Below are 27,839 nucleotides of genomic sequence, written 5' to 3'. Positions count from 1 at the left end.
GCATAATTGGTGCGGTCTGTTGGAGTAACCGTAAGCTCCTTGTTCCTCCCTGCTTGTTGATGTATGTTACCGCTGTTGTGTTGTCGCTCCTGACGAGGACTGGCTTGTTGATTATCAGACTCTGAAAATGTTCCAGGGCATGTAGGATTGCCCTTAGCTCCAGTATATTCGCTGGTTCTGTAGCCGTCTTCCGGGACCATAGGCCCTGAGCAAACTGACCCTCCAAGTGGGCTCCCCAGCCCCACGTGCTTGCGTCTGTTGTGATCAGTATCTCCTTCTGTGATTGGATCGGCTGATGTTTGCTCAGGTTGTTGGGATTCAACCACCAGCATAAACTGTTCCTCATCGTAATATCCAAGTAGATCCATTGATACATACTCTTCCTCTTTCCCCATTGTTTCAGGAACCCCCATTGGAATACTCTGGTATGCCATTGCGCCCATTTGATCATGGGGATGGTAGATGTCAGTGTTCCCAAAAGGCTCAGACACTGTCGGGCTTGAAGTCTGGGTGCATCTATCGTGAGTCGTATTTTCTCTAAGATGCTGTTCTTCTTTTCCTCCGGTAGTTGGACCGCATTCTGATTGGTTAGAAACCGTGCTCCCAGGAATATCATATCTTGTGTGGGAGATAGTTGGCTCTTTCTCCAGCTTATTAACCACCCAAAACGTTGTAGTTCGTTGAGGAGTAGTTCCCTCTGTTCCAGGATCTTCTCTCGACTCTGTGCTAGCAGTATGACGTCGTCGAGGTAATGGTATATCCTCAACCCCTTCAGTCTCAGGAGAGCTACTGTCTGAACTAGTACCTTGGTGAAGGTTCTGGGTGCTGTATTTATTCCAAAAGGAAGGCACGTAAATTGGAGGTGTAGGTCCCCTATGGCGAAACGTAAATACTGCTGGTAGTCCCTGTGGATTGGAATGTGTAAGTAGGCGTCCTCCAAATCCACTGATAGCATCCAATCTGCCACCTTGGTTGCCAATATAATGGACTGGAGGGATTCCATCTTGAATCGGGGCAGTACTATTAGACTGTTGAGGGCTCTGAGGTCTAGCACGGGTCTTAGGTCTCCCGTCTTCTTTGTTACGAAGAATAAAGGCGAGTAGATCCCGTTTCCCCTTTCCTGGACTGGAACAGGGCAAATTGCCTTCTTGGTTAACAAGTCCTGAATATACTCCTCTAGAATCTTTCTTCTGTGTGTAGACCCTGGGATTCTTGTCGGTGCGAAGTGGAAAACGGGTGGTTCTTGTCTGAATGACAATTTGTGACCGTAACGGATTGTCTTTATCACCCAGTGATTTCGACAGTCCTCCGCCCAGATGTGTCCGAAGGATTGCAACCTTCCGCCCACAGGACACACCTGAGCGGGCGTCCCATCAAAACCCCTTAGGTGCATTGTTAGTAGTGTTGGAAGCCTTCTGTTTGTTGAGTCTGGCTAGTGTTGCCTGGCCTCCCTGCCACGTCTTCTTATAGTCCCTCCCTGGACGGTAAGATCTGGCATTCCTAAAACGTGTCTGTTGATTTCTGCTTTGCTGAGGTGGCGGAGGTCTTTTTGGTTTGCGATCATGCGGTATAAGACCGGACTTCCCGCCTGTCACTCTGGTGATAGCCTTGTCCATAAGTTCTCCAAAAAGGTTTTTCCCATCGAAAGGAATCTTGCACCAGTTTTGTTTGGAATTCATGTCGGCTGACCACGCTCTTAGCCATAGCGCCCTCCTGGTGGTAATTGAATAAAACATTGCCCGGGATATAGAGCGTATGATGTCCACAGCAGCCTCTCCAATGAAGTCTGCTGATAACTTGAACTCTTGTAACGAGTTGATTAGGGTCTCCCTATCTGTTCCATCGGCTATTGCCAACTCTAAGTTATCCGTCCAGGCTCGTAAGGCTTTTGCGACTGACGTTAGGGTAACTGCTGGCTTTATTGCTCCGCCTGACACGGTGTATGACTTCTTCAGATCCATGTCCATCTTTCTATCGATGGGATCCCGAAAGGAAATGGCATCCTCCAATGGCAGAGTTACGTGTTTTGCCAACCCTATGACCGATGCGTCCACCACCGGGGCGTTATCTAAAGTAACTGATTTTTTTGCTGGTAAAGGGTATAATTTTGATAGCCTGTTATTCAGAGGTATTTTTTTGTCCGCCTTTTCCCATTCCTGGACGGTATAGGTTCTGTAGTCGGAGCTGATTGTGGTAGTGTTGCGATGTACTCTGCCATCGACTCCTGTACAGCCTTTCTGATTAAGTGTGACACCTCGACAGGTTGTTGTTCCTCATGTGGCATTTGGTTGAAGCATCCGCTACATACTAATTTTCCTGGTAATGTCACTTCCCCACAAGCCCAACAGTTCTTTGGGGGTCGCTTGTGGTGATGTTTTCTTGACGAGTCACTTTTGGAGTCTTTTTTCCTCTTAGTGGAAGTTGACCCTTGCGAGGAGTGTGAAGGTTGCTCCGATGAGACTGTAGCCGGGCTGTCAGGAGACATGAAGGAGACATGTCATTTAATCTTCGCTCTCTTTTGCTAAAAGGGGAAGAAAGAAAACTCACCTAAGGCACCCTTACCTGATATCCTGTTGCTGGTCTGTGATGGGCAAATCGGGATCCATATCAGCCTGTGACATGCTGGGAAAGAAGAAAACCAGCATTAGGAATGGCTGCGGCCATGAGGGCAAGTAAAAAGATCAGGTGCTGAGGCTGCCAGACCTACCTTTGGGGAAACCACGCTGGGCTAAAGTGATTGCAAGAGGCAGGAAGCGGCCACCGCAGAGTCCACGCAGAATTTCGCAGCTATTAGCCAGCCTGCCTAGAGTGGCTCACCTCTAAGGAGAGAGTTTATCTCTCCACCTGACAGCCCGCAATCCGTGCAGCCACCATGCCCCCAAGACCAGCAGAACGGGGCAGCCCTATGAGACTCTATTAGAGTCAAGGCTTCACCAGGAGAGGCTGAACCTGGCGTTTTTGAGGAGGTAAGGGTGCACGCAGACCAGATACTCAGTCGAGGGCAAGGACGAAAAACATAGACAGGGTGGAGTCAGGCTACACTTAATTTATACTAGATACCTGTCCTATAGAGGGCTAGGGGCGGAGCCACTACCCATAGGTGCTGCCATGCATGCATTAGGAAAATGTGAGTTCTACTTCACATGCTAACTGTTTAGCACGCCCGTGCTAACAGTTAGCACGGGTTTGTGAATCAAGCCCAATATCTGCAAACCACAAGCTCTGTGCATGCTGCTTGTGTTTCAGCATGGTATGCAGTATATACATTTTGTATAGGACAACTACCAGTGTTTCCCCCCAAAATAAGACATCCTCTGAAAATAAGCCCTAGCACATCTTTTGGAGGAAAAATTCATATAAGACAGTGTCTTATTTTCGGGGAAACACGGGTATGTAACTTCCACATTGTTTGCTACCCACCCATCTGATTATTTGTAACATGGTTGTTGGCATTCTTATTTAAAAAAAACAAAACAGGTATATAACAAACTGAAGAAAATAAAGTCAATAGTCTGACAAATATAGAAATCTTCTTATTACACTGTCAAAATAAATACAGATAGCAGAAAAGGGTGCTACTTATAAGAATTAGTAATGTATGCGCCTATCTCTTTGCTCTTCCTCCAAGCTGGGCGTAACTGTTTGTTTTATTCTACAAGTAAAATATGGAAACATCAATTCTAGCCTTGAAACATTTTGGGATCATCCATGTATCTATTCCAGAGAATTGTGCAAGTAGTAGTGTGATGCACACCTCTTGTTGCTAGTAGTTGATGTGCCAGGCTAATGATCCAGCAGCACTCTGGGTCACATACAAGTAGTAGAGATGAAGCCGGCACCATCCGTTGTAATATATTGCTCTTTTATTTTTTATTTAAAGCATAACAGCAGACAAGCAACATTTCAAGGCTACACGCCTCTTTATCAAGCTATGCTGTTAATCAATCTCATGTCAAACAGAGTCACACGGGTTTAAATAGTGTGTATGGTTCAGCAGCAACCAATACAATTCAAACCAATTTCCTCCAATCATAATGGCCCTCCATAAATCGGACCTGATTGGGAGCTGATGTGCTGTACTGCTATAGGTTCAAAGAAATACAATCCCTCCCTCCCTCCAACACCTCCCCACATTGGGTCACCGCCCCCACTTCCCTTTGTCCGCCCCTCTCTCTGCACATCATGCTCCACATCCCCGCCCAAAGCGGACCTGATGGGAGCCTTGCAGAGTGACGCAATAGGGGCGGCACCAAGGGCCATCCTCATGCGTCTGGGTGGACATACGGGGATGCAAGCGGCAAACAGCCGCTGACGTCACCTGATGTTAGAGAAGGAGGGACAAGGAATCACAAAAAAGGTAGCAAATTAAGTTCTCTATTGAGACCTCTCGGCTCCATTGTATCCAGCCTCTTTATCCAGTAGGCCTCCCTCCAAAGTAATTTCTTAACCCTGTCACCAACCCTTCTCAATGGTCCCATCTGTTCTATCACCATAAATCTAAGCTGACTAACATGATGACCATAGGCTCACCAATGTGTCTAAAAAGCTCACTTGTTCTGAAGAAGAGTGAACGGTAAGTTGGATATCTCTACATCTGCCCATAAGCACTTCAACAAATTTCAAGAGGTAGTAATGTAGTAATGTTGGCGGTCACTCAGCTTTTTAAAGCAATAAAGTTTTTTTTAGAGCACTGTCACTTTAAAACACAATATTGCACTTGCGTTGTCAGATGTTTGGTGCCACACGGCATATAAACAATCGCCAGGTAATTATCTGCCGACTTGATGCAGCGTTTCATTTATGCACGGGCATAACCCAAAATGTTGTGTCCATGTGAACGCTGCACGTACGGCAGACTAGTAGATGGAATGGATGCGATTGCATACGCCCCATGCTGCTTGTTTACAGCAGCTACTTAGGCGACAGAGGTGGGTCTCAAATTTATCCGCCTCCTAATATGCTGTGTGGCGTCCACATCTCCAAAGCAACCAGTAAATGTTTACAGGAAGTGACGTTTCCGGAAGGGGTGTGGGGCCTACCTCCTTTATAGACCGGAATAGTCAGTTCCCTGATCACAGTGGTACGTGTGACCAAGCGTCATTTAGACGCGAAACGGCCGTCGCTCCACCGCTTACAGCCTAACACCCACTTCCTGCACCAGTCACCCTGCACTCGCCGGACACGTAAGAAATTATTATTATTTTTTTATTTATATAGCGCCAACATATTCCGCAGCGCTTTACAAAGCACAATAAGACGACAAGGGGAACATAGATATACTAACAAATTGTAAAACAGAGTTGGCATCACCTCTGCATTTTTTGTGGATTGTAAATGAAGCGCTGTTTATGCCAGATATGAAGCACACTGTCATCATATGCCAATACATTTGCACAAGAAGGAAGGTGCACACAACTTTGCTTTTTTTCTTGTGGATTCAACAGCCTTGTGGATTCAACAGCCTTGAATTTACATTTTCCTAACTGCTCTGTAAAGTTAGCTGTTTTTAGCATTACCAAATGTGGAAATGTTTGATGAATTGAAGCCATTGCCATTTAAGGTCTTTAAAAAAAAGATTTTTTTAACCTTTTGGGCAAGCAATTGTATGTGAATCAGCAAGTAAAAAAATGTACATGCAGTCCTATCAAAAGACACCTGACATTTTTTGCAGTGTTGAACTTCCTTTGAAGACATAAAACGTGCCACTCTTGGAGAAGGGTATTCTTCTAAAGGACATGTGCTATGAAGGGTTGTGAACTGTTCCCATCTTCATTTCCAACATGCAGTTCTGGACATGGGGATGCTTTTAAAATGAATTCTCTACATGACTAAATGTTTATTGAACATGCTACTGGACTCATTTACTTTACATTTCCTTTAGTATATACCGCCCTTGCTTTTTACAAGGCCCATAAGCAATTAATTTTTTCTCCTTCGTTTTCTTTTAGGTGATATTTTCAAAATTGCCAATAAAATGCCTCTTAAACCACCAGCAAGCAAGAAAATACTCAAAATAATGATGATAGTACTTTCTCACCTAGTTTTTGGTAATTTTTCAGTTGCAAAGTGTTGAAAAAATTATTTTAAATAGAAGTTGAAAAAATATCTTCTAGGTGAAAACTAAGGAGAAATAGTTAATTGCTTATGGGCCAATATATGTAATGTATCTTGTATTTTGTTTTTACAATACTTTTGTACAGAGTTCTAAATTACACCACTAATAACTTTGGTAACCTGTTTTTAACTTACAGCGGATCCAGTGGTGCGATTGGATGGAAGCCCCATCTGCTGTTACTTCAACTTCAGCCCAAAAATTATGTTCACCAAGGTGGTAAAAGCCCAACTATGGGTTTATCTCCGGCCAGTGCAGCAGACCTCTACTGTCTTCCTACAGATCCTGCGGCTTAAACCTGTAACGGAAGAGGTCAAAAAACACATCCGTATCCGATCTCTGAAGATTGACTTGCACTCGCGCACAGGCCATTGGCAAAGTATTGATTTTAAGCATGTGCTGCAGAACTGGTTCAAACAACCACACAACAATTGGGGAATTGAAATCAATGCTTTTGACTTAAGTGGAAATGATCTTGCAGTCACCTCTCTTGGACCTGGAGCAGAAGGACTGGTAAGCACTCCTGATATTTGGATTAAAATTACAACTACGATTCATTTATTAAGGTTAACAAACTACAGTTCAACTTGCTAAGACTGGGCTTTCCAATTATACAGGGTCAATGAGATGCAAGTAGTTCTGAGTTGATTTAGGATTATGGAAATTCTACATCCAAATATATGCGGCTTGAAAATCGACCAATAAAATTAAACCTTGGTGGGACATTTACAAGCAGCATAAATTTGCATACAAAATGTACATATTCCTGTATCAACTCTGTATTATTTGCTTCTCATTGATTATCCCTACTAATGTGATTTGGCGTTGAACAAGATGGCATGACCTTTGCCATAGGAGTGATGGGCAAATATACTGTATATTTTTATGAAAAGTCTTTTCTAATAAAACACGATTTTTGCAGCAAAAAATATTTTTCAAGTTTTCCAAGATTATCTCTACTCAACTCAAAAAAACACTAATGAATGTTAAACATACACAAAAAAAAAGAAAAGAAAAAATGCAGATAATATTTTGAGACAATAATATTTGATATAATAGAAAGCGCTTGTTGATTTGTAAATAAAATACTTACATTGCAACAGCTGTACCGAATACAATATTTTTATTTAACATCCCCAGTACTTTAAAATTAGAGCAAATTATTTTTAGGCAATCTTGCCTATTATAAAAAAATAGGAAGAATTTGATATACAGGAAGCAGATTCACCTAACAAAGTACTAACTAAGAGTACTAAAAAAGGACTTTCTTACAAAAATCTGTAATTACATTATGCTTTACCACTTTCCAAAATGTATTTAATCTTGTCTGATCTGTCAGTGAAGATTGAAGATTGTTTATAAAGTGGGAAAAATTGTTAAATTAATATATTGTATTTCTAATGCACTTTGGCTACATTCACAATGAAAAGTTGTGATGTGTTGCATCAGATAATATAATTGCATTGCTGATACAATGCAATTATATTGTAATGGTGTGTTCACATCAGTGCGTTAGCAGTGCGGTGGAATCCGTTACCATAATGCAGTGCATGAAGTGCACTGCCACATAACATTAATGTTACCAGTTGCAGTGAAGAATACTTTTCATGTACTGTATGCTTCACTGTATGCATTGCACCGCACACATAATACACGATGTGGCTTTCATCGTCCATTGTGATCCTGTTTTTACAGGGCACGTAACGCTGTGAACGTAGCTTTCTTGTGCTACCAGTGATGATCACTGTTGCATGCCAGTTTTTTCTTCAATGACTGGAATGCCACTGGAGGGGTCATAGAGATGAGACTGCGATAGACAGTTTTAGGATGAATCTTGGTGGCGGGAACTGGTGAGTAAATGCTCCACTGTGCACGTCTGTGCAAATGTCAGGGGGGCACAGTTACACTTACCACTCTGGTGGAAGGGCACGCGCTGAGGGGTCTTGGGGGCACAGCTACACTTGCCACAAACTCCTCTGGCAGGGAGCACATGCATACTGCGTTACTTGTAATCTTGGGTGGTAATGACATTTCACTGCTCTGCACTGACTTGGTGAACCTTATTTTCTAAAGAATGTAGTTTGCAGTAGTCTTTTCTTGCATATTAGATTTGCTGAACAATGCTAGACTTCCTGCAGACATGTTACCTATTGGGTATCTACTAGTAATAGCTGTATAGTCGGCAAATGCAGCTGTCAGTGATTCCCTCTTCACGGTTGGAAATGCAGGTAATGTTGCCTTTTAGCAACAAAAGATAACTTTATAGGTCTTTATAGTACACCTTGCATGGTTTTTCCCCCAACATACTTTTAATACGGTTTCATTAGTGGCCCTGGGACATGTGTCACAACACCATCCTTCCCCTCCAGCACCCTCATTGGCCCCCGCTCTGCTCAGCCGCAATTTTTGACTGAGCAGAATGTCAATTATGGACGGGGAGGAAATGTCAGTTCTTCCTCCTCTTTGCCTGTCCTTAAAGAGAACCCGAGGTGTGTTTAAAGAATGTTATCTGCATACAGAGGCTGGATCTGCCTATACAGCCCAGCCTCTGTTGATATCCCAAACCCCACTAAGGTCCCCCTGCACTCTGCAATCCCTCATAAATCACAGCCGTGCTGTGAGGCTGTGTTTACATCTGTAGTGTCAGTCTCAGCTGCTCCCTCACCTCCTGCATAGCTCCGGTCCCTGCCCCGTCCCTTCCCTCCAATCAGCAGGGAGGGAAGGGATGCAGGCGGGGACTGGAGTTCTGCAGGAGGTGGGGAGAGCAGCAGACTGACACTATAGAGATAAACACAGCCAGCTCTGACAAGCTGTTTGTCAGCAGCGTGGCTGTGATTTATGAGGGATTGCAGAGTGCAGGGGGACCTTAGGGGGGTTTGGGATAGCAACAGAGGCTCGGCTGTATAGGCAGATCCAGCCTCTGTATGCAGATAATATTCTTCAAACCCACCTCGGGTTCTCTTTAGGAACGTCCCGTTCTCTCACCACTGATTGTTCCCAATGATGTTACTTCACACAGCGTGCAGGGGAGCTGCGATGTGCGCGAGCTTGTGGTGACTGAGCTGGGAATGATAAAGCTGGGAAAGATAGTGTACTAATTACTACACTATCAGTCCATGCTCAATCACCACAGGCTTGCACATGTTGCTGTTCCTTTTCACACTGTGTGCCTTAACACCATCGGGAACCATTAACAGGGAGTAAAGGGAGCATTCCTAGGGACAGGCTAGGGGAGAGGAACTGCCACTTCCACCCCACCCATTTTTATAGGGGGGCGGTAGTCCGTGGGTGAGTGCAGCCTGATTGGCTGCCATTTGTCTGCTGACTGTGATATAGGGGGTCAAAGTTTAGCTCAATGACGAGGTATAGAGAGCGGAGCGAACCGCCCTATCTGTTTGCTACCCGCCACAAATGCGAACAGCTGATGTTTGCTGGGAACTGGTTGCCGGCGAACCGTTCGGGCCATCTCTACTCAGGATACCATGATTTATATTTAAACTTCTGTTTGGCTTATAGGTCCAAATAAGAGCTCTGCCTTCATAATTTAAAGGAATGTAACAGTTAAAATACATATGTACACACATAGGTAACATGTATATTTATGAGTGGCTAGATGGTGTAATGGTTAAGGGCTCTGCCTCTGACGCAGGAGACCAGGGTTCGAATCTCGGCTCTGCCTGTTCAGTAAGCCAGCACCTATTTAGTAGGAGACCTTAGGCAAGTCTCCCTAACACTGCTACTGCCTATAGAGCGCGTTATAGTGGCTGCAGCTCTGGCGCTTTCAGTCTGCCAGGAGAAAAGCGCGATATAAATGTTATTTGTCTTGTCTATATTTATTTCAAAGTAAAATGCATTGTAAATAACTTTTTTCGTATGTTGCTGTCACTTATATTTTATCTGACAGCTCTGAACCTTTTACCAGCAGGTTTTGAGCTAGTTTATAACCTCATGGGGGATTTGTCAACATTTCCTTAATGCTTTTCAAAATATCTTCAAAGATGGTGGCTGGCCTGCATGTTGGCATGCTCACTATTCTGGCATTTAAATTGTGTCCCTGCCATTCAGGGAATGCTTTTGAAAAAAAAAGAAGAAAAACTTTAATATCCTCCTTGGGAAGATGCACAAGTTCATAACCTGTCAGTAAGAGGTTAATAGCTATCAGTTTAATATTGCCTACTGTAAGTGCCCAGCTACATAGGAAAAAGTCAGTTATGGAGCAGCTTACATAATTTCAACTGGTTCCAAGTAACAGCTATATAGCACACCAGACAGCAATTCTGAGGAGATGGAAAAGCAGAGACAGCCTACAGCTCTGCTGTTATGTGAAAGAGCGTGTCCTTGGATGCTCAAGAGGTGCATTCATTCATTATCTACAGAGATGCCTGAGATACTTTATTTAATAAACCTACACCTGTGTGTAATGAACAGATGCAGATCATCTGTGTCATCTTTGTTAGGCACACTCTAAGTTGTGGAATCTAAGGAAAGTCCAATCTTCACCTTTGACCTGCACAAGAGAAGATGAATGTGGTTACATGGCTTCTCCCAGGTCAGGGCGGTCATGTTTGGCCCACTGAGAGCGGCTAATGAGTCAGCAGAAGATGAGATGAAGTACTAAGTTGGGAGGCAGAGGCATAGTCAAGTTCAGGCTAAAGGTCAAGACAAACATTTGACAAGCATAGATGAAAAACAGACAAAAGGTCATTCAAGAAGGCAAACAGATTTTGATGAAAAACAGGCACAAGGTCAATAAGGACTGCAGTTAGACATAGTGAAGTACCAAAAGGCAAAGGTAGTTGTAACCAAGAAAGAATAGAGAATCACAGAACAGATCTCCAAAGCACCGATGAACAACAACATATGAACTAAACTAGATGCCCATGACATCAAGAGTAATATTACAGCGTGCTGGTGGGTGGTGCCCTCTTTCTTCCTGCAAATGTCTGTGTCTGATGGGTATGGAAGGTGTGCTTTGGGCTTTCTTGGAGAACTTGTATACATTTCTTGACAAACTGTTGCTCCAGGTCTTGTTTTCATATGCAATATCTTTTCTGAAGTCCATAATCCAGACAGCATGATGGTCACGCTGCGTGAGAGTCCTAAATACTTCATATTGAAAATCAACCTAATTGAGAAAAATACATAGAAGGAAAAGAAAATAAATTAAATTAGCTTTTAGAGAAATAGTTTAATTTGACCAAAATTGTGTTTTCCACAATCCTTTATATGGAACCTAATCCAGTAAATTGTTTAGCCAACTTGTCAAAAGGTTTAAAAAAAATGTTTTATCAGTCCAAACCCAATTCCATAATCAGCTGGTGATAGGAATTGGTAGCATTGAGTGAAGTGTCTGATGTCCACTTTGTTATGCAAAGAAAATTACATTGCTTAGAGAGAAGAACATCACCTGGAGAGTTGCTAAAGATGATCCACAGTGCCCCTTTGGCAATACCCTGAACTAGATCACCTGCAGATGACTCATAAAAGAAACATGTTATACAAATTTCTACTGCAGTTTTTGTATATAGAGAAAGTTATTAGTCATATTTAGTGAATCACTGGGTACTGTAGGCAGGATTAGGATGACAACACTAGTGTTGGGCGAACATCTAGATGTTCGGGTTCGGGCCGAACAGGCCGAACATGGCCGCGATGTTCGGGTGTTCGACCCGAACTCCGAACATAATGGAAGTCAATGGGGACCCGAACTTTTGTGGTTTGTAAAGCCTCCTTACATGCTACATACCCCAAATTTACAGGGTATGTGCACCTTGGGAGTGGGTACAAGAGGAAAAAAAAATTTAGCAAAAAGAGCTTATAGTTTTTGAGAAAATCGATTTTAAAGTTTCAAAGGGAAAACTGTCTTTTAAATGCGGGAAATGTCTGTTTTCTTTGCACAGGTAACATGCTTTTTGTCGGCATGCAGTCATAAATGTAATACATATAAGAGGTTCCAGGAAAAGGGACCGGTAATGCTAACCCAGCAGCAGCACACGTGATGGAACAGGAGGAGGGTGGCGCAGGAGGAGAAGGCCACGCTTTGAGACACAACAACCCAGGCCTTGCATGAGGACAAGAAGCGTGCGGATAGCATGCTTTGTACCACCATGCAGTCATAAATGTAATAAAGATAAGTGGTTCAATAAACAGGGACCACGCGGCAACGCTAACCCAGCAGCAGCACACGTGATGGAACAGGAGGAGGCGCAGGAGGAGAAGGCCACGCTTTGTGAGACACAACAACCCAGGCCTTGCATGAGGACAAAAAGCGTGCGGATAGCATGCTTTGTACCGCCATGTAGTCATAAATGTAATAAAGATAAGAGGTTCAATAAACAGGGACCACGCGGCAACGCTAACCCAGCAGCAGCAGCAGCAGCAGCACACGTGATGGAACAGGAGGAGGCGCAGGAGGAGAAGGCCACGCTTTGTGAGACACAACAACCCAGGCCTTGCATGAGGACAAAAAGCGTGCGGATAGCATGCTTTGTACCGCCATGTAGTCATAAATGTAATAAAGATAAGAGGTTCAATAAACAGGGACCACGCGGCAACGGTAACCCAGCAGCAGCAGCAGCAGCAGCAGCACACGTGATGGAACAGGAGGAGGCGCAGGAGGAGAAGGCCACGCTTTGTGAGACACAACAACCCAGGCCTTGCATGAGGACAAAAAGCGTGCGGATAGCATGCTTTGTACCGCCATGTAGTCATAAATGTAATAAAGATAAGAGGTTCCATAAACAGGGACCACGCGGCAACGGTAACCCAGCAGCAGCAGCAGCAGCACACGTGATGGAACAGGAGGAGGCGCAGGAGGAGAAGGCCACGCTTTGTGAGACACAACAACCCAGGCCTTGCATGAGGACAAAAAGCGTGCGGATAGCATGCTTTGTACCGCCATGTAGTCATAAATGTAATAAAGATAAGAGGTTCCATAAACAGGGACCGGCAACGGTAACCCAGCAGCAGCAGCAGCAGCAGCAGCAGCAGCACACGTGATGGAACAGGAGGAGGCGCAGGAGGAGAAGGCCACGCTTTGTGAGACACAACAACCCAGGCCTTGCATGAGGACAAAAAGCGTGCGGATATAGCAGCAATGCTTTTTGCCGCCATGCAGTCATAAATGTAATACAGATGAGAGGTTCAATAAACAGGGACCGGAAACGCTAAACCATCCCAGATGTTCATCGGTCATGTTACTTGGTTGGGGTCCAGGAGTGTTGCGTAGTCGTTTCCAATCCAGGATTGATTCATTTTAATTTGAGTCAGACGGTCTGCATTTTCTGTGGAGAGGCGGATACGCCGATCTGTGATGATGCCTCCGGCAGCACTGAAACAGCGTTCCGACATAACGCTGGCTGCCGGGCAAGCCAGCACCTCTATTGCGTACATTGCCAGTTCGTGCCAGGTGTCTAGCTTCATGCCCGGTTTCAGGTCCAGCGGTGCCAGCCACAAATCCGTCTGTTCCTTTATTCCCCTCCAAATTTCCTCCCCTGTGTGCTGCTTATCCCCAAGGCAGATCAGCTTCAGCAACGCTTGCTGACGCATGCCAACAGCTGTGCTGCACTGCTTCCACGATCCTACTGCTGCTGGTGCTGGGTTAGCATTTCCGGATGAGGTACAGCTTTGAGATGCGTTGGAGGAGAAGGAGTCAGAGAGGTAGGTGCTGCTGTTGTTATCCAGCTGTTTGCGGCGTGGGCAACACCCGCGCCGTAGCAGGTGAGGAATCGCTGCCAGGCTCCACAAGGTTCACCCAGTGCGCGGTAAGGGAGATGTATCGACCCTGGCCGAACGCACTCGTCCAGGTGTCAGTGGTGAGGTGAACCTTGCAGGCAACGGCATTCTTCAAGCTTCGGGTTATTTAGCTGACCACGTGCTCATGCAACTCAGGCACTGCAGAGCGCGCAAAGTGGTAGCGGCTGGGAACAACGTAACGTGGGATGGCCACTGACATCATGCCCTTGAAGCTGTTTGTCTCCACCACTCGATATGGCAGCATTTCGCAGGCCAGAAGCTTGGCTATGCTGGCTGGCTGTTACTGCCACGGCCCGGGGGTCATTTGCTGGCAATTTCCTCTTGTGCTCAAACATCTCAGAGACAGACAACTCAACCGTAGCGCTGCACACCGAAGGGCTGTTGGTTGTTGTGTTTGATGAACACTGGGAGACCTCAAGAGCACTAGTCCGGAAAGTGACAGTGTCAGCATCGTCTGATGTTTGTGAATGTTGTGAACCACGCAATGGCTGGGCTACTGCTGCTGCTGAGGCGGGTCTGGTGGTGAGTCTGGTGAACCCAAGGGAGGCAGTGTTGCTGGTGGTACCCTGTCCTGCCGCGTTTGCCCACAGAGTGGGATGTTTGGATAGAATGTGGCGGCTCATGCTGGTGGTGGAGAGGTTGTTAATACTTTTCCCCCTGCTCAGGCGGGTCTTGCACACCTTGCAAATCGCCATGGTAACATCCTCAGTGCAGTCTTCAAAGAAAGCCCAGACTTTAACTGGCTGAGGACTCGGACCTCGTGCGTGATGTGCTGGTGCTGCTTAACCCACTGCTGGACGCTTGAGAGGTCATCCAAGTAATTATCTGGTCCTGTTCTTTTGGATCTGTGAGGGTTGTTGTCCTGGACAACATGGGCAGTATTGAGTGGGTTTTCTTGGGTGCTCCCCTGTGGCCTGTACGTGAACCGTCAGGGGAAACACCTCTTCCCTTGCCCCTCCCTCTTTCACCGGATTTCTTCCTCATTTCACTTATCCTTAAAGTACACGCTGACTGGCAGCAGTACAGTGGCAGTACAGAAATGCTATACAGTGGTGGGTGAGCGGTGTACCACTATTGTCAGCAGTGACACAGAGCACAATGCTATACAGTGGCGGGTGAGCGGTGTACTACTGTTCCCAGCAGACACAGAGTGGAAGTAAACACAATGCTATATAGTGTGGCTGAGCCGTGTACACAGAGTGGCATTAAACACAATGCTATATAGTCTGCTATATAGTCACCCCGAACAGGGTGATGTTCTGCAGAACCCGAACAGTGGCAAACACTGTTCGCCCAACACTACTGGGAGGGAACGCAGATTTTAGTACCTAAACACACGATACAACATGTTTTCCGGGGTCGGACTCTGAGGCACATACAGATGGTCCCGATCATCATCCTCATCATACAACTCTTCTCCTGAGTCTGACCCACCCACCACCTCTGCCACCCCAACATCCCCAGACACAGACCCCTCATCGTCCTCAACATTAACTTGGGATGCTGGCCTGAGCCAGACCTCCTCCTCCACATCAGGCCCCATCATCTCCTCAATGGCAGCCCTCATTAATCGCTCTGGCGACGGACTGATGGACACAACGTTCTCCTCCGGGGAGGGCTGCTGCTGACCACTGGCTGCTGGGGTGGATGTTATAGCTTGCGTGGGGCGTTGGCTGTTGCTGTTGTTGGGAGTGCTGCTCACAGCGGAGGTCTCTGGGGAACTCATGTTGAGCTCATATAGTGGTTGACGGTGAGTGGAGTATTACTGATCCCAGCAATATACACACTGACTGGCAGAGTACGCAATGCTATATAGTGTGGCTGAGCGGTGTACACAGAGTGGCAGTAAACACAATGCTATATAGTCTGGCTGAGCGAGCGGTGTACTACTGTTCCCAGCAGAATCAGAGTGGCAGTAAACAATGGTATATAGTCTGGCTGAGCGGTGTACACAGAGTGTCAGTAAACAATGGTATATAGTCTGGCTGAGCGAGCGGTGTACTACTGTTCCCAGCAGAATCAGAGTGGCAGTAAACAATGGTATATAGTCTGGCTGAGCGGTGTACACAGAGTGTCAGTAAACAATGGTATATAGTCTGGCTGAGCGGTGTACACACAATGCTATATAGTCTGCTATATAGTGTCAGTAAACAATGGTATATAGTCTGGCTGAGCGAGCGGTGTACTACTGTTCCCAGCAGAATCAGAGTGGCAGTAAACAATGGTATATAGTCTGGCTGAGCGGTGTACACAGAGTGTCAGTAAACAATGGTATATAGTCTGGCTGAGCGAGCGGTGTACTACTGTTCCCAGCAGAATCAGAGTGGCAGTAAACAATGGTATATAGTCTGGCTGAGCGGTGTACACAGAGTGTCAGTAAACAATGGTATATAGTCTGGCTGAGCGAGCGGTGTACTACTGTTCCCAGCAGAATCAGAGTGGCAGTAAACAATGGTATATAGTCTGGCTGAGCGGTGTACACAGAGTGTCAGTAAACAATGGTATATAGTCTGGCTGAGCGGTGTACACACAATGCTATATAGTCTGCTATATAGTGTCAGTAAACAATGGTATATAGTCTGGCTGAGCGAGCGGTGTACTACTGTTCCCAGCAGAATCAGAGTGGCAGTAAACAATGGTATATAGTCTGGCTGAGCGGTGTACACAGAGTTTCAGTAAACAATGGTATATAGTCTGGCTGAGCGGTGTACACAGAGTGTCAGTAAACAATGGTATATAGTCTGGCTGAGCGGTGTACACAGAGTGGCAGTAAACACAATGCTATATAGTCTGGCTGAGCGAGCGGTGTACTACTGTTCCCAGCAGAATCAGAGTGGCAGTAAACAATGGTATATAGTCTGGCTGAGCGGTGTACACAGAGTGTCAGTAAACAATGGTATATAGTCTGGCTGAGCGGTGTACACAGAGTGTCAGTAAACAATGGTATATAGTCTGGCTGAGCGGTGTACACAGAGTGGCAGTAAACACAATGCTATATACTCTGGCTGAGCGAGCGGTGTACTACTGTTCCCAGCAGACACAGAACAGTGAACAGAATGCTATATAGTGTGGCTGAGCGAGCGGTGTACCACTATTCCCAGCAGACACAGAACAGTGAACAGAATGCTATATAGTGTGGCTGAGCGGGCGGTGTACCACTATTCCCAGCAGACACAGAACAGTGAACAGAATGCTATATAGTGTGGATGAGCGAGCGGTGTACCACTATTCCCAGCAGACACAGAACAGTAAACAGAATGCTATATAGTGTGGCTGAGCGAGCGGTGTACCACTATTCCCAGCAGACACAGAACAGTGAACAGAATGCTATATAGTGTGGCTGAGCGAGCGGTGTACCACTATTCCCAGCAGACACAGAACAGTGCACAGAATGCTATATAGTGTGGCTGAGCGAGCGGTGTACCACTATTCCCAGCAGACACAGAACAGTAAACAGAATGCTATATAGTGTGGCTGAGCGAGCGGTGTACCACTATTCCCAGCAGACACAGAACAGTAAACAGAATGCTATATAGTGTGGCTGAGCGAGCGGTGTACCACTATTCCAAGCAGACACAGAACAGTGAACAGAATGCTATATAGTGTGGCTGAGCGAGCGGTGTACCACTATTCCCAGCAGACACAGAGTGGCAGTAAACAGAATGCTATATAGTGTGGCTGAGCGAGGTACACAGAGTGGCAGTAAACAGAATGCTATATAGTGTGGCTGAGCAAGCGGTGTACTACTATTCCCAGCAGACACAGAGTGGCAGTAAACAGAATGCTATATAGTGTGGCTGAGCGAGGTACACAGAGTGGCAGTAAACAGAATGCTATATAGTGTGGCTGAGCAAGCGGTGTACTACTGTTCCCAGCAGTGACACAATGACAGGGGGGACCCTGGCTAGCGTGGCTGGAGCGCGAACTACCCTGCCTGCCTACCCAAAGCTAAACCCACAGACAAATGGCGGAGATATGACGTGGTTCGGGTATTTATTTACCCGAACCACGTGACCGTTCGGCCAATCAGAGCGCGTTCGGGTCCGAACCACGTGACCCGTTCGGCCAATCACAGCGCTAGCCGAACGTTCGGGGAACGTTCGGCCATGCGCTCTTAGTTCGGCCATATGGCCGAACGGTTTGGCCGAGCACCGTCAGGTGTTCGGCCGAACTCGAACATCACCCGAACAGGGTGATGTTCTGCAGAACCCGAACAGTGGCGAACACTGTTCGCCCAACACTAGACAACACTGGAGATTTCACTTCTAAAATCATGTCCGCATTGGCTCCTGCCATGTCCCCACGGCCTCTATAGTCCTAGAGGCAAAGTTGTGGTGGAGTCTTGAGAAGCTACTTGCATAAGACTTCAATGTCATTTTCAGGCAGTCCAGGGAAGAGGATCACATTCAACATTGAATAAACACTGTGAAAAGCAAGAACTCCATAAGAAAATTTTCCCCCAAAAATATGATTTTTATGCATTTATCAACATATTTTGGGCACCACTTTATTTATTTATTGTATTTATAAAGCGCCAACATATTACGCAGCGCTTTAAAGTGTATATTGAACAACTTGCATCACTTACTGTTCTTTAGTGAGGTTTAAAATGTAATGCCTCTATCAGAAGCTAGGGAGAGTTTGGGGAAGACAGTTTACCTACCCTTATGCTTTTGGTTTCCTGTAACCAGAGCGACGTCTGACAAGTCCTACCTCCTCATGAAGACACATGGTTTATACAGTGATAAAATAAACTGTAGTCAGGAATTTATTCTTCTTCCTATGCACCAGCTAAGTTTAGAGAGGACAGAGGGCATGCTGTATTGCAGTGACAAGCATATTTGGCTCATAAAATCAACATTCTGCCAACCACTTTGATCCTATAAACTGTTCATATTAACCAATCATTAAGAATGCTTTGAAGGTTTTAGGTTTAGTTAAGGGGGAAGATGGGGGTGGGAGAGGGGCTTTTTGATGTTTTGGAGGAGAGACAGTGAGGATGCTGGGGTTATTTAGGGAGAGCAGGTCAGGGCAGTTTCTAGGCTTAGCTCTCAGGGTGAATTTGGAAAATCCCCCCCCCCCCCACTCAGGAACACTGTTGTAATGTGACAGCCAGAGGTGTGACCTAAGTGTTTGGTAGCCAATGGTGGCCCCCTGTACATGCAGCCAGAAGTGTCCCCTCAAGTATAGGTAGCTGGAGGAACCCCCAGTATTAGGTAGCCAGGGAGGGTGCCCCCAGTATAGGTAGCCAGAGAACCACGCAAAGTATAGTTAGCCAGAGAGCTCCCCACAGTATAGGTGGCTAGAGCGGGACCCCTAGTATTAGGTAGGCATGCAAAGAGCCCCCCCCAAATAGAAAGCCATATAGCCAACCAGAGCAAAGCAGTCCTTGGGCTGCACCATAGCTGATGCAAAAATCGATAATCAATCATTTTTATTAAAACAATAATCGGTACAGTACAGAAAATAAAAAAACAATTGCAACAGAATAACCCTTCAACACCTGCTATAGTGGAGGAATCAATGTGTCAACTCCCTGTCCCTGATGAAAAAGAAAATAGATAATTCCTTCTACCACTAATGCAGCCTGTTATAAGGGGAATGATCTTCAACTGTACAGGCTAGGACCTGGGTCTTAACTATGTCAATGTAAGTAGAGGGGGAAAGGTAAATATATATAATACTGTATATACTCGGATATAAGTCGACTTCGTGTATAAGTCGACCCATATATTTGACCACCTTAAAGAGACACTGTAACAAGAAAAACGTCCCCTGGGGGGTACTCATCTCGGGAGGGTGAAGCCTCTGGATCCTAATGAGGCTTCCTCCGTCCTTCTCTGTCCCACGGGGGTCTCGCTGCAGCCTTTCAAAGCCGGCCCGACAGATCCGACAGCCTGTTCAATATTTACCTTTCCAGGCTCCAGCGTAGGCGCAGTATCCACTCCTCTCCACAGAGATAGGCGGAAATAGCCGATCTCTGTCAGGTCCGCTCTACTGCGCAGGCGACTTGCGTCTGCGCAGTAGAGCGCCCGACAGAGATCGGCTATTTCCGACCTATCTCCGTGGAAAGGAGCGGATACTGCGCCTGCGCTGGAGCCAAAAGGTAAATATTTACATCGCCGCCGCTCCGAGAGGATTTTCGCCGCCGCCGTGGGACCGTGGAGGACGGGGGAAGCCTCAATAGGATCCAGAGGCTTCCCCCACCCGAGGTGAGTACCCCCTAGGGGAGGTTTTTTTCATTACAGATTTTCTTTAAGCTGGAATTTTTTGATAACTCAATTATAGGTCGACCCAGGAAAATAGTAAAGTGTGTCCTCATCATGAGTTTTTTGATTATGCAGTACATAGGGCAAGATACCTGGAGCAATTAACCCCTTCATGATCCCCATGCACCTTCCCCACACTGTGCTACTGTTATTGTGTTAATACACATTAATTAACAGAAGCACAGTGTGGGGAAGAAGCTTTGCCTGTGAGAGCATGAGGGGTTAATTGCATGGTTCAGTATTTAGTGGGAGCCTTCACTACCTCTCTGCTCTCACTGGCGCGGTGCAGTAACTGCTCTCCCCAACCGTCCCAGCTGCAGATGAGTAAAAGTGCCCCGCTGTCTGTGGGCTCACCTGACAGCCTGCTCACCGATCTCCCCGATCATCGCCAGTGTTGCTGGTTGTGGAACAACTTGCTCCTGGCTGCCTGATCGGCGCTCTCCCTGATCGCGGCTGGTGTCATTTCCTCTGATGTTGCTCATGACACAATTCCCGCTATTAGCATCTGCCTTGCCGCGCCGGTCATTGCTGCACTGCTGGACATGTGTAGCATCCTCTGCTACTCCTTTTGCCGGAATTGTCAGCGCTAAGACCACCAGCAGTGCAACAATGATCGGTGCGGCCAGGAGGATGCTAATAATTGCAAATGTGTAATCAGGAGCAACATCACAGGACATTACACCAGCGTTGATCAAGGTGCCAGTCACAAGTGAACCCACAACCAGCAACACCAGTGGTGATCGGGGAGAGCGGTGAACAGGCTGCCAGGAACAGATGAGTCCACGGACAGCAGGGCACTTTTACCCATCTGCGGCTGGGGAGATTAGAGAACGGGGCGGCCGGGGAGAGCACGTGGTTCACAGCAATTGTGGTGGTCGGAACGGAGAACCTTTTATACAGCCTAATTATACAGGCTATAAGTCAGAAATGTAGGTATTACCTGAAAATAAGTCGACCCCCTACATTGCTTCAAAAAATCTGACCTAAATTTCTTGACTTATAGCCGAGTATATACGGTATATATATATATATATATATATATATATATATATATATATATATATATATATATATATATATATATACACCCAGTGAAGGAATAGAGGTAGGGTCAGTGTGAACACAGGTATATACAGTATGTACCCACAGTGAAAAATATATACACCAATAACATGAACATGGTATGAAACAATGAATGCTCGCAAACACTGAACCTGGTAATATGCTAAGAAAGTATTCTAATAAAAGATTTGATCATAAATTATACATCAGTGTTGTACAGCTCATGACTCAGGGAACGCTTTTCCGGTTGGCTATATGCATTCTCTATGTCCCTGGGCTATTGCACATCAGGAAGATTTGCATGTGCTGAACTACTATTAGTTGTTTAGTATAGTTAGCCACAGAGCCCCCAGGTATAGGAAGAGACAGATGGACCCCCAGTATGGGTAGCCAGAAATAAATCTCTCCCAGTATAAGTAACCAGAGAACTCCCAATATATGTAGCTAGAGAGCACCCCAAGTATAGGTAACCAGAGAGACCTCTCCCAAGTATAGGTAACCCCCCCTCCTATATAGGTAATCGGAGAGCTTCCCCCAGAGTATAACCAGGTTCCCCCAAAGTAGAGTGTGCAGCAGAAGGGTGAAGTTACTTACCTCTCCAGCATCCACAAGCAGGAAAAGAAACTGGCACATGACTGTGGGGGTGGAGTTTTACAGAGCAATCGCTCAGGGCAGAGGCCAGCCCTACTGCAATGTATAGAGCTGAGCTCAATGGATTGTGTTTTTTTCTCAATACAAGTGGAAATTGTTTTCAAATTTGATCAATTTTAATCGCGTTGTAAAGCCAGTGATGTCTCATATTGTGCTGTTCTTTTCAAATGTATTTCTCTTCTCCCTACAGCACCCATTTATGGAGCTTCGAGTAATGGAGAATAACAAACGATCACGGCGGAATCTTGGCCTTGACTGCGATGAACACTCCACTGAATCACGTTGTTGCCGATATCCACTAACTGTGGACTTTGAAGCCTTTGGCTGGGACTGGATTATTGCTCCGAAACGCTACAAAGCTAACTACTGTTCTGGCCAGTGCGAGTACATGTTCATGCAAAAGTATCCTCACACTCATCTCGTTCAACAAGCAAATCCACGAGGGTCTGCCGGGCCTTGTTGTACCCCAACCAAAATGTCTCCAATTAACATGCTGTATTTTAATGACAAGCAACAAATTATTTATGGCAAGATACCTGGAATGGTTGTAGACCGCTGTGGGTGCTCCTAAGACTTTGGGTTGCTTTCTTCTACTTACTTATTTTCAACTTCTTTCTTTTTCTCAAGGGTACAAGCAGACCAAAATTTGGTACTGGGGATAGTGCATTACTTATGCTACCACTCCCTTTATCAAACCCTAGTTAAGAAGCTTGAGATTTGACACTTATGTCCAGTTTCTGCATTTAGTTACGCTCTTGCATTGACTGCCATTGTCTTTACACGTGACCAATACGACAACATATTGTTTGGGTCGATACTTATGTAATCTCACACAAATGAGTTTAGTGGCAATTGAAATCATGATGTATCATATTGCACTAGAGATCAGAGACTTGCCATCAGTTAGGCAGCTTATAATGAGAGATAATCCAGTTTCATTATTGGTAGCTGCAACTGTAGAAGGTATGAAGGTGGTATATTCACTTCTAAGGTTTTACTAAATCATTAAATGCTTACAAGTTGTTAGTTGCAAACTGGGGCCAAAAAGATCTGTTTTGCACTTGACAGCTGCTTGTAACATTGTGACTCCCAACGTTTCTTTAAGTACATTGCATGGTTTGCTTTGTGCTTTATGTTCCATTGCCTCTTGCATAATTGTTCTATACTTATCTAATCACTGGAAATTCCCCCTTTTTGCCTTTGATGTTTAGCAACTCTTCCCTTAAAGGGGAGACTCCAGAAGAATGTATACTCTGGAGGTTGTTGCCTGTATCTTACTGCTCTGTGCAATACAAAATGCAAAGCATAAACTAAATAAAAGGCCCCTTGAAGTTTCTCTGCTGGCTAATCAAAAACAACGCTTTGTCCTTTCCGTTGCATCTCAGTCATATGCCTTACATAGCATATGAAATAGATGTCTGCCAATGGCAAAGGCCCAAGTCAACCATTAGTTAGCGCAAGCTTAAAACTTGAAAATGAATTACTGTAGGTAAGTACGTCGTCTTCTGGAGTAAAAGGTTTAATGCTTGTTTTTGGATTTTCTTCAATAGCAGTCCAGTGAGTATGAAATTACAACGTATTCTGGAGTATCTTGGCGTCAATGTTTCTCAGGGATTGGCCAAACATCAGATTTGAGTGTCGTTCCTTGTTATTTATCTTTCTCTCTTATTTTTTTTTTTTTTAGTTTGATTTGCTTTGGATAATTCTGAAGTTAGGAGAAGATCACAAACACATATCTATTTACAGTTCAATTCAAGTAGACATCTTTCAAATGCCTATGTTGTCATTTCACCTTTCTTGTACTCCAGTACTTGTAATCGGTCATCAATATTCAGAAAATTTTCAGCATTGTTCTACATCTAGTTACTGTATTGACAAACAGCGGCACTAGATTGTTGCTGGCTAGTTTTAATGTCCATTCCATACTTCCTTGTACAGAAAATACAGATTAGGATAGACGCTACAGAAATTCATTGTTTCTAGGGGAAAAAAGGGTTCCAAGTATTGGTATTATGATAGTTTACATCATAGGTGCATTTCTGCTTGAACACTGATAGGAAAGACTCAAGGTAGTGTCACTAATAATGACAGTGATGTTACTAAACACTGAAGGCAAAGCTCATGCTCACATCTTAGGCATAACATACAGCACCATTCATATAGCAGTAAGAAGCAAGACTGTCAAAAGGTGTTATTGACCTCAGGATGACATTATGTCACCATCTGGAAAGTATATTAGTCATATTCTCTTACGCCTTAAAAAAAAATGCTTCTTTAAGCTCTTGTAGTCATTTCACATATAGAATTTTATTTAACCCCATTTCAGAAGAACAAGTTCACTGCAAAATTTTATAAGAGCAATAAGATTTCAGAAATGAATAGATGTATGGAATGGTAGAGTGAACAGAAGAGACACTGCCTTTGTTTCATATTTCATTAACGTAGGGAAGAAATTCATAGACTGTCGTTTTATCCTATTGCTAATGGAGAGATCTTCGATGGAATTTTTCTTCAGCGAAAAAGAGTTTCAAGGGATCTCTCTTTTTTTGAGGGGTCAATGGCACCATTTGCACTATAGAAGGTCCTTGGACCAGTGGAAGAAGAGATGCCATTTTTTTTTATTCCTGTTAAGTCTCCAACAGGCTCCAGACTTGAAGGGACAGGTTGTCCAGATGCTGTACATTCTCTCTTGGAGGCACTGCACTGTAAGCACCCACATGCATCAGAGCTGTACACCCAGGACTACTAGAGGTAGTCCCTTTGAAGCTGGGACTGGCCATCTTTTATATGTGTATGTTTACTTGTGTGAGTGGGAGCAGATTGTAGCAGTTGTATTTAGATATGGGGAGAAAAGGGTTGTTTTGTGCTGGAAAGTGATTACCCGCCATTAGAACACCATGAAAACTAATTCCTAATTTAGGAGTGACAATATCCTTATACCAAATTCCAGTTAAGCCCTGCGTTGCTGTGCACGCCTCTACAACTTCAGTGGAATATATCTGTCACAAACTTGACTTGACTGTGTGTAATCACTGAAAAAAACCATATGCAGCTTCAAGCTTCAATGTAACCATTATCGCTATACTTACATGATGCTCTTTTAGCTACATGTGAAAGCAAACACCATTTACTGCACTTGCTTTGGGAGGCCGGATGCTAGATGGATTGCCTGCCAGCTCTTTCAAAAGAAGATACAAGTTGGGATTTCTTCTTTGTTCACCAACCCAAATAATATTGCCCAACCGACTGTCATTTGTGAATGGCAGAGACTCCGAGGAGCCTGTGCTCATTAGTTGGACTTTAGAACCGTTGCCTTACCAGTTCATGTGAATTCATGTGCAACTTTATGACACCTACAGGACTGTTTATGAGAGCTGGTGTGACACGTTCTTATAAAAGGCTTTTGTTTTTAATTGGATGGAATGTTTTATGAGTATTGTTGCTCTTTCTTTTGGAGCTCATCCATAAAATGAAGGTAATTTGGTACTGTGAAATATTTTTCCAAGCATACAGTATATATACGCTAAGCATAAATTGTTCTATTCACTTGTACAATTTATTCTACTATTATCTATTATTTAAAGTATAAACTGTGACAGTCTGATCTCCCAGCATTCACCACCAAGAAATAAACAGAGGCTCAATTAAAAAAAAGAAGGTTCTAAGAAAATTAGTGAGGCATTGTATAAAAAGCTAAATACAGCCAACACAAACCAAATAAATTATATGTGCAAATATATGATAAATAACTTTGATTTTGTCTTCACTTGTCATAAAGTAAAAATAAGAATTCTGTCAAAGACAGCATAGGATGATATTTCCCAAATCACCCTCTGGGACCATGACATCGAGCAGTGGCATCACTGGGGGTGTGCGGTAGGTGCAGACCACACCAGGTGTCACCAGCAGAGGGGTGACACCAAGCTCCAGGCTAAGGGAGAGTGTAGTAGGTTATGTAAATACAGAACAGGCTAGTGCCTGGTATGCTTCTCCCTCCTGCTTTTCTAACTTCTGGCTGCTCCATGTTGAGCTAAAAACAGGGTTCAGAGGCCACCAGGGCCAAATGATCATCTTAACATCCCCCTATAACAAGCAACGTTGCTACCTGGTGAGGTTGGAGGTTCATTGGGTCAGAGGGGGTAATACCATGAGTTTCCGCACCAGGTGACATCAGCCCTAGTGACGCCTCTGACAGTGAGGGTATGTTTTACAGAAGGTTCTCCTTGTCTGAGGATTACTGGAAAGCTGACCTGGCACATTGCTTTGAGGTGGCAAGAATGTGAAAAACTCACCCAGGTTATAACAAGTCATAGTAAAGGATACTGAAAGTAGGCTTTGTGTGATTACAGCCAAATGCACACCCCTGCAGTAACCTGACATTTAGAATGCTCACATCGTCCCAATGTTAATCTCTGGCATTTAATGATAACTTTGCAGCAGACAGATGAGCTATGTGAATTAGTCCTTCCGATGTCATTTATTCCCAGGTATCATTTTCAGTCTATTATGTATACAGTATATATTCTCTGTAGTCTTTTACCAGATTTCTGAGAAGATGCTAATAGACAAGGAAGCTATCACCTTCTTTCCATAGGATAATCTAAGTTAAATTAAGTAAATTTTTATGGCTTTTGACATGCTGTTCCTGAACTACTAGCCTATATTTCTGTATGGGCCATACAAGTTGTACAGAATTTGGGTTGCCTCCCTAAAACCTAGGCTGGAAAGGTACACTGCAGACACACTCTTTTTAGCAAACCTATATATATGTAACCTATGTGTTGTACAGTAGTGTTAAATATTTATCTTACCTTTATCTTTCTGTTATTTTTTAATTAAATGCTGGTGATGCATATACAGTATTTTGGTAAAAATAATAATAAAAAAACAACACCCATTCACACCTTTAACATAATAATGTTTGAAGTGAACATCTACTGGACGTGATAACAAGTTAACTCTAAACTAAATGTGCCACCCCCCTCTGAGCAGATACTGCCATGGGTGGCCTTTCCATCCTAAAAAGAATAAGTTATCATTTAATCCTTCAGATTTGCTACAGCCAGATTCGTTTCTTTCATTAACCTGTTAGCAGCCACAAACAAGTTATCTCACTTTATCATAATGCACTGCTTTTGTCTCCAGCTGGCAGAACTGGTTGTGATGGAAATTCTTGGCTTTCTTTGATCTCTCTCAAAGCAGAGAATATAGAAACTGAAAGCAGAAGTCATCTTGCATTGTCTCACACTGCCCCCTAGAGACAAGTGGCCATAAATACACATTACAGCAGCACTAATTAGAAGCTATGAAATGTAACAAGGAGAAATAAAAAATGTGCTAAAATAAATTGGCCTGGAACACTTGCAAGCCTCTAAATAAACTGGCTGCTAAAGGTTTAATCCACCATGTCAGCTTGATGAACTTGAATTTTTGAAGTAATGTTGATGCTATTCATGTCTCCTTCAGTTTATCAGCTCTGAATATTACTGTCCTTCAAGCTGATGTACGTGACCGGTCTGCCATTCATTTTTCAAGTCTTCATCAGTTCAGGCTCAGTCATGAAGCTTTCTGGTAATCCATAGACGTTTTGGATTAGGTGTGTGTAGTGAAGAACAGTACAATCCTGAAGCTCCTCATGCTATGTGTAAATGGTGTTACTCTAATATGTTTTAGTGCTTGTTATTGTAAATTTCAGAAGTCCTTGCACCAGCTCCTCCATTTTTATAGACTTTGTTTTGTACAATAAAGCCCATTAATGTAACCTCAATATGGTGGTTTTGCCTTGATTTTATACTGAGGCTACAGGACTTGAAAGTAAAGAAAGTTTTTCAACTTCAAACAAAATATTTTTGACTTTAAGCAAACAAAGTAAAATACATAAAATGTAGTGCAATAATGAATTAACAGATCTCTGAACAGAGTGTACCCAAGACGGGATTAAAGGGTTTATTTATACTTACCTGTCCTCCAGCCCCATGAGGTGCGTGGGC

At 44.4% G+C, this 27,839-nt stretch overlaps 1 protein-coding gene across 1 annotated transcript in view; it reads left to right on the top strand.

Annotated features, from left to right (window-relative positions):
* The window catches only part of GDF11 (growth differentiation factor 11), a 252,034-nt gene extending 224,418 nt beyond the window's left edge, over positions 1–27,616 (top strand). The window contains exons 2-3 of the mRNA XM_068267589.1: positions 6,252–6,625; positions 22,040–27,616. Of these exons, the coding sequence (XP_068123690.1) occupies positions 6,252–6,625; positions 22,040–22,420 (755 nt within the window). The 3' untranslated portion in view covers positions 22,421–27,616. The remainder of the gene's footprint in view (positions 1–6,251; positions 6,626–22,039) is intronic.
* Positions 27,617–27,839: the final 223 nt, after the last annotated feature.

Source organism: Hyperolius riggenbachi, chromosome 2 (assembly GCF_040937935.1).
Source record: "Hyperolius riggenbachi isolate aHypRig1 chromosome 2, aHypRig1.pri, whole genome shotgun sequence".
Lineage (NCBI taxonomy): Eukaryota > Metazoa > Chordata > Amphibia > Anura > Hyperoliidae > Hyperolius > Hyperolius riggenbachi.
Note: the sequence above shows the minus strand (reverse complement) of the source record. Positions and strands in the feature narration are given on the sequence as shown.